At 54.9% G+C, this 7,438-nt stretch overlaps 1 protein-coding gene across 1 annotated transcript in view; it reads left to right on the plus strand.

Moving 5' to 3' along the window:
* Positions 1–212: 212 nt before the first annotated feature.
* The window catches only part of INCENP (inner centromere protein), a 13,317-nt gene continuing 6,091 nt past the window's right edge, over positions 213–7,438 (plus strand). The window contains exons 1-8 of the mRNA XM_017732755.1: positions 213–220; positions 429–1,177; positions 2,546–2,597; positions 2,745–2,778; positions 4,296–4,374; positions 4,827–4,878; positions 5,376–5,493; positions 5,576–5,710. Of these exons, the coding sequence (XP_017588244.1) occupies positions 213–220; positions 429–1,177; positions 2,546–2,597; positions 2,745–2,778; positions 4,296–4,374; positions 4,827–4,878; positions 5,376–5,493; positions 5,576–5,710 (1,227 nt within the window). The remainder of the gene's footprint in view (positions 221–428; positions 1,178–2,545; positions 2,598–2,744; positions 2,779–4,295; positions 4,375–4,826; positions 4,879–5,375; positions 5,494–5,575; positions 5,711–7,438) is intronic.

Below are 7,438 nucleotides of genomic sequence, written 5' to 3' on the forward strand. Positions count from 1 at the left end.
GACCTGCTGCCAAGGGTTCAGGGGAACAGTCCCCTGCACGGAGCGTGTCCTGGCGATCCTCTCTCCTTTGTCAGTGCGAGTTCCCCTTCCTTCGTCCCGCGCGACCCCCTGGTGTTAAAGGTCCGGTCAGGCCGTGTGCCTGGGGCTCTCTCGGCCGAAAAACATTGGATTTTGATTCTCACGAGAAGTGCTTTTGTTTGTTGCCTGGTTCTATGTCCCCGTGTCTCTGTCTATTATCTTTCTTCTTCAAAGTCATTTAAACTTAATTTATTCCATAATTTAATTACTGTCTGCATTAGCTGCTTTGTGCAGCTCTGTGTCTCCTGGGCCCGTCCCAGGTGTTTTGGCTCCGCTCCCGTGCGTGCACGGAAGGAGTCGGGGCTGTTCCCGACTCCTGTTCCCATCTAACGCACTGTTGCTGTGATCAGACTCTCCAGGAGGAGGAACAGCAGCCTCAAACTGGTGCCTTCTGTGCGAGCTTCTCAGCGACTCCGGAACAAAGAAAACCTGGAACTCAGCAGGGCCGAGGCCAAAGAAAGCTCTCCACCCCAGCGTGTGACACGGTCCCGGGCTGCAGCCTCTGCCAGCAGCTCCAAGGTGGTTCCTGAGACGCCTCCTCCCCAGCAGGCAGCAGGGAAGGACAAGGATCCCTGCGTGGAAGCTGACCACATTGGTGCTACAGTGCCCCTCCGGAGGAGCGGAACAGAGCCGGCAGAGCTGCTCCCCACGAGCTCAGGGAATGGCTCTCCCGAGGAACACGGTGCTCCCACATCGCCACTGGTGCCCACGGCCCCTGAGCTGGCGGTGCCCTGTACCCCCGAGGCCAGGCAGGCTGTGCCCGAGCTGCAGACTGCGAAGGCAGCCAACGTCACCATCACCCTGAGCACGGAGGCTGGGCTGGAGGAGGGGGACGGCTCCCTGCAGGAGCACAGCCACACCGAGGAGCCCTGCCAGCCCCCGAGGGACAGCCCGGGGACTCCGACCGGCGCCCGGCTCAGCCGCCGCTCCGTGCGCCGCAGCCTGATGGGGAAAGCCTCGCTGAGCCGCAGAACCTCCCTGGCAGAGAAGTACTCCCTGGCCAGCAAGAGGGAGAGCATGATCCGGACATCCATTGCCAGGGCAGCGGGCAGGAAGAAGGCGGCTCGGAAGAGATCCGTGTCTTGCAGCTCTGTGGATGGTGAGTTGGGGTGCCGTGGGGGGGGTTCCGCCGCTTTCTGCTGCTGAGGAAAGCAGAGTGCTGGGGCTGGGTACCTGCTCTGGGGGTAGCAGCTGAGCTTCCCGGGCTAGACAGGCTGCAGTCCCTCATGGAAGTTCTCCCTGGCTTTCTGGAGCCCCCTGTGAGCAGAGAAACCCAGGTAACTGAATTAATTCAGCCTTGTCAACCACCTGGGAGATCAGCCTCAGTGTCTCCATTTCAATTTAGCTTTAACCATTGCTGATTTGCTGGGAGAAGTCGTTAATCCTGGAATCCCAGGATGGTTTGGGCTGGAGGTACCAGTACCATTGTTATCCCAGGGTGCTCCAAGGCCCATCCAACCTGGCCTTGAACACTTCCAGGGTTGGGGCAGGCACAGCTCTGCTCAGCTGGTCTTCCTGGTTTCTGTGGGGACAGCTGGCAAAGCTGAGAAGGGTTTGGGGATCCAAAAGGGCTGATGGATTCTCCCAAAGCCCTGCCTGTTTCCTTCAGTTCCCTTCTCCTTGGCAGCATCTGGCTGCTGGGTCTAGAGTTTGAGAAGGGAATTTCAAGGCTGAGCTTTGTAGATTAAAAGTCTCCCACACTTCTACAGTTGGTGGCAGAGGCAGGTTTAGGGAAGGACAGTCTGGTCTAAACTGCCCGAATTATTAAGCAAACAAGCTGGAGAGGGACTCTTAATCAGGAACTGGAGTGACAGGACAAGGGGAAATGGGTTCAAACTGAAAAAGGGGAAATTTAGATGGGATATGTGGAAGGAATCCTTCCATTTGAGGGAGGCAAGGCCCTGGCACGGGTTGATAGAGCTGTGGCTGCCCCACCCCTGGCAGTGCCCAAGGCCAGGTTGGACAGGGCTTGGAGCAACCTGGGCTAGTGTGAGGTGTCCCTGTTCAAGGCAGGGGCTGGGAGTGGATGATCCTTAAGCTCCCTTCCCACCCCAGCCAGTCTGGGATTGTTGGGTGCTCTGGTTATTCATGGCAGGTTCCGGCTGTGCTGGGGCTTCCGAGCTCAGCGCAGCAGAGCCAGCTGGAATGCTGGCTTGGGGGGCAGCACTCCCACTGTAAATAAGGCTGGCTCTGACTGCTCCTGATGTCCACTCAGGGCCCTGCAGATAAGCCCAAGGCCAAGCCCCGCCCCATTAGTGCTAGCTGGTGGAATATTGCCCTGAACTCATCCATAATTGACAAGTGCTTTCCTGAGCCGGAACCGCCGGGCGCGTTCCTGCAGTGCCGCCTGCGTGTGCTCGCCAGGGCAGGACAGGTCCCTCTGCAGTGTCTGCAGGCCCTTGTCCCGGCAGATCCTTGGCCTGCACCCCAGCCTCACAGCTCAGGTGTGTTCTTTCCTCTCCCACAGTCTCCAGCTCCGTAAGTGTGCCAGAGGATGAGGAAACAGTTGTCAAAGCTGGGTAAGAATGCTTTCACTTATTTATTTATCCTCACTACCCTCCTTGCAGGACTTTTTCACTGCCATTCTTGGTGTAAAACCCAAGTGGCTTCCCAGTTTCCTCAGTGTTGTTAAGCACAGCCCCTTTTGTCTTCCGTTTTTTTTCTAGGCCTCCTCCTGGATCCTCCACCCCCTCCAAGCTGGTAAGACTTGGGCAGGGATTAAAAGCATTTGTGTCTGTGTGGATCTGGGAGGGAAACGTGTGGAATACACCTTAGTGGGAAACTTGGGAGCTCTGGCTGTGGATTGCCAGACCTTGTAACCTGTCCCATAGCAGCGAGTGGGGAAGGCACAGAGCATCTGGCTCAGAGGTGTGTGAGCCCATCCACAGCCTCTGTGGTTCTGGTACTCGGACTAGCGAAAGTCTCAATCACAACATTCCAGAACCAGCAAAACCAAAACCAGCAAAGTTTTCTCTGGGAAATGAGCACGTGTGACCCATGGCTTTGGGTGCAGGTGGAGGCGTTCTGTCAGAAGGGTGTGACAGTCTCGGATGCTTTCCAAGATTCTCTGACTAAAACATGGCCTTTCCTCTGTCACTTTCCTAAATCTGTTGAACTTGTTGCGCACCACCCTGAGCCTGACCTCGGGGTTGAGTCCTGCTTGGCTCTTCCTTCTTAACCTCTTGCTAGAGATCATTGTGTGAAGATTCAGTGCCCAATCTCTACAGATAAAAAAACCTTATAGTTCAGGGGAGTTTGGTTCAGCTGGTGGCGTGGTTTGCACACCGTATTTTTAAAGCTTCTTTTGGCCTTTTGGTCAGTCCTGCAGGTAATTCAACACTTGTTAGTTTGGACACAGGCAGAAATTTGTGAATATTATTCAGGTCAACACCTTTCCCTCCACAATCCTCGCCGAGGAAGTAATCCCAGGATCGTGTCAGTGTTTTGTCCAGAATAAATTTCAATGAGCACAGCCTGAATTAATGGGGAAGAGCAGTGACCTGAAGCGCTTGTGAAGACAAGGAGAGCTGTTACAGCTGTGCAGAAACTCAAAAAAAAGTCAGTTTTTCTGGGCCCTGCAGAAGGAATTGGGGAGGATGAATTCTCCATCAATGCCTTTTCTTCTCTTCCCAGCGCAGCACTGTGAAGCGCTGACCGGGAGGTAATGCTGGTGCTGCTAGCAGGGAGCAATTCCAGAACCACAGCCCATTATCCCAGTGGAGCACGCCCCAGCCTAAGTGCAGAGGCAGCGAGCAGCGCTGGGTATCCCATAACAAACAGATAAATCATGGGAATGAGCCATTTGCCCGCTGTCTCCAGGCTCCCCGTTCGTCACTGCTCAGGGAAATGGGCACGCTGGCTCTGGCCAGCGCTCCGGCAGCACAGATTTACAGCTTGGAAGGCTCCTGCCTTAATGGTTGATGAGCTGGTTGAGCTGAAGCAGCGCAGATGCTCGTGTTTGTCTGCACCTCTCCTGATGATGCAGCATCCAGGGCTTTGCCAAGAGGGGCTCTGGCATTCCCTGGTAACGCCGCTGACCCTCGCCAAGAGGGGCTCTGGCATTCCCTGGTAACGCCGCTGACCCTTGCCAAGAGGGGCTCTGGCATTCCCTGGTAATGCCGCTGACCCTTCCCGTGTCGGAACCACGCCACCATCTGAACCAGGAACGGGCCGTTTCCATGTGCAGTTGTCCTGAGACCCCTCTGCTTTTCCCACAGGATTGCCAAAGCCCTCGGATGTCCCTTCGCTCCCACACAGTCAGCAAACACGGGCAGCCCCAGGAACCGAGCAGCAGTGGTAATTCCGGAGGGCTTTGGGGCAGCACTTAGGGAAGCTATCGTTTTGGGAGGCTGGTTGGGAAGCTGGAAAGATTGACTGGTTAATTTGAGAGCTCAGTTGGAAAGATTAATTAATGTTTGATGAGCAGGGATTTGTTTCAGACAATTAGCAGTGAGAAAACTCTGTGCTGGAGTTATTTCCATCCTGGCAAGCACATGGAGATGGATATAATGAGGCTGGAGGGTTGTGGGAGGCCCAGTTGAGCACTGTTGCTGAAGCTGTGCAGAACCCAGACAGCTTTGTCTGGAGTTTCCAGGTGGGAGCGGTGCCATGAGAGCCAGGTGCTGCCGTGCCCACTCACGCAGGTGGTTTTGCTGTTCAGTGAGCTGCAACGTCCCTTCTCTGCTGTCAAACCCGTGTTGGAGGGGATTTTTCCTGCTAGAACTCACTGTGTAACTGTTCTCTTTCAGAAAACAACTTAAATAAGAACGGAGGGACCCTGGATCCACCCCAGAGTGCCAGGTATATCCTGGTTGGAAGTGTCTCGGGCGGGCTGTGGTTCTGTTCCAAACAGGTTCAGTGCTGGGACGTTGTTCACTGGCCTCAGCGTTTGTGACCCTGAAATTTCTGCAAATAAGTTTTCCCTGCCTCCACGATTCTATGATTTAATTTGTATTTTCTATTGCATTAGGGTTTTATTTATTGGCCCACTGTGCGTGCACAATCTTAGAATTACAGACTGGTTTGGGATGGAAGGGACATTAAAGCCCATCCAGTCCCACCCCTGCCATGGCAGGGACACCTTCCACTGTCCCAGGCTGCTCCAGCCCCAATGTCCAGCCTGGCCTTGGGCACTGCCAGGGATCCAGGGGCAGCCACAGCTGCTCTGGGCACCCTGTGCCAGGGCCTGGCCACGCTGGAGTCTCTCTTAAGCCCAGGATAGTTTATGGCCCTTTCCAGCCCTGGCTTGGAGGCAGGAGGAGGATTTGCCCGGTGTGATGGGCTGTGCTGTCTCACAGGAGGAAGCCGAGCTACAAGAGAGCCGTGGACGAGCGCTACGACCACCAGCAGGCAGAGGAGGGGGGGCTGTCTCCTCTCAGGAGGAAGACCCCATCCCCAGTCCTCCCAGCCAGCAGGGTGAGGTCCTTGTAACCCTGGAATGCCTCACCAAGACCCTTTTTTACTCAGCCCCGCTCACACTTTGCTGTTCCTCCCACAGGTGGTGCGCCCGTTCAAAACGTTCCTGCACACCGTGCAGAAGAACCAGCTCCTCATGACACCGAGCTCTGTGGGGAGGACCGGAGTCATAAAATCCTTCATCAGGTACAACACCCCTGTCCAGGCTGATCCCAAGGTAAGAGGGGGCTCTGCTCTCAGCCAGTACGCGGTGGTTTGATTAAGTGCCTAACTTAAAGCGCAGGCGTGAAAGGAGCTTTGCAACCCATTTGAAACTGTGACTTGAAGAGGTCTGTTTACTCTTGAATAAATAAAATTGGGGTTAGTCAGCTTCCTGAAGAATTCCAGTTTTAACTCCAGGCTTTATTCCTGCATCGTTCCCCTGTGCTATTGGCAAGTAACAGTCAGAGATGAAAACTGGGAAACAGAAGTCAAGGGGATTGTGAATGTTGAGTTGTATTGATAACTGAAGCCTGTAGATCCCAGGTCTCCTTCCTAGGACTTTTCTCATGATTGAGATTGAGTAAATACCTCTTAAATCCAAACCTTGGAGGTTTTCCAAACCCTTGAGGCAGGAGGAAACATGAGGCTGTCCTGGATGTGGGGCCAGTCAGACAGCTGCTGGTGTCCAAATCGAGCAGGCATCAGTCTCACTGATGGATCCTGTTGGGACCAGCAGCACACCTTGGCTGGCTGCAGGCAGGTGTTTCTGCAGTACCCCAGGGAGCTTTCCAACCAAGCCCCTGGTTTTCCAAGCCCGGAGCAGTTTGGGAGGGAGGGATTTGAGAGCTGGTTTTAGGCAAGGGTGTAGCTTCCTGGATTCACTCAGAGCCATGCTGGAAGCTGTGTGCCAAGCAGGAATTGCTCATACTCCTGATACCCAACAACTCACCTGCAAAGCAGGCAGCTCTAGGGCTGGTTTTTCCTTGCAGGAGAGCTGAGAGGGAGAAAGGGGAGGGCAGGATGCAGGGATTGGTATTCCTGCATCTAGCAGCCTAATGGCAGAGCTTCCTAGAGCCGTGTTCAGAGGCTGCCTGTGCTCCAGCAGGTCGGGGAAGGCCGTTGGGAAACAGTGAAGGATTCCAGCTTCAGTCTCACTGGTCTCCTGCTGATGTTAGTGTCAGTACTACAGAGGAGTTAATAGGATGAGAAAAGAGTCTTGTGGCTAGGGAGTGCTTCCTCTGCTGCTGTCAGTTCGTGGAATGTTTCAGGTTTCATTCCAGTGCAGGCAGCTCCCCCTCGGGAGTTTTTCCATGTGGGAGCTAAACATAACTAAATAGCAGCAGAGCAATAAGATGTAGTTGTTAGTTTTATATTAACCAGTTTGGATGCTGACAGCACCAAGCATTCCCAGCACGGAGCCCAGTGTAAGGGATTCCCTTGGACAATGCCCATGCTGACCTGTGGGTTTGTGCTGAGACCAGGCCTGCTTTGGCATGGAGTGGGTTGATGTTAATCCATTTGCTGTGCCTGCAGTGGTGGCTGGATCTCGCTCCCCTGGCTGACAGTGTGCCTAGGCTGGGTCAGGAGAACGAGGAGAAAGCCCCCGTTTCTGGCTGGCACATGGAGCTGGCTGTGTGCCGGAGCAGGCTGGGCGCTCTCGGAGCGCTCGTGGTTCACCACCAGATCGAGCCTCGTGGGAGGCACAGGCGCCAGCAGGAGCTCAAGGTGTTTCCTGGAGCACCATCTGTCCCCGTGCTCGCCGCAGGAAGCGGGAGCCGTGCCAGGCATTAGCGCTGCTTGGTGGCTCCTTTGCACCAAGAGAAAGCACGGGGCTGGCTGCCTGCAGTCCCTGAGGATGCTGCCTGGGCTTCCAGAGCTGATGCTCCTGTTTGAGCACCCTGGCTTCTCCTCCTGCTCCCTGAGATTCACAGCGGTGTTTTCCTTTCGTGTGTCCATGTGTGTC

Source organism: Corvus brachyrhynchos, unplaced genomic scaffold (genome assembly GCF_000691975.1).
Source record: "Corvus brachyrhynchos isolate BGI_N302 unplaced genomic scaffold, ASM69197v1 scaffold624, whole genome shotgun sequence".
Lineage (NCBI taxonomy): Eukaryota > Metazoa > Chordata > Aves > Passeriformes > Corvidae > Corvus > Corvus brachyrhynchos.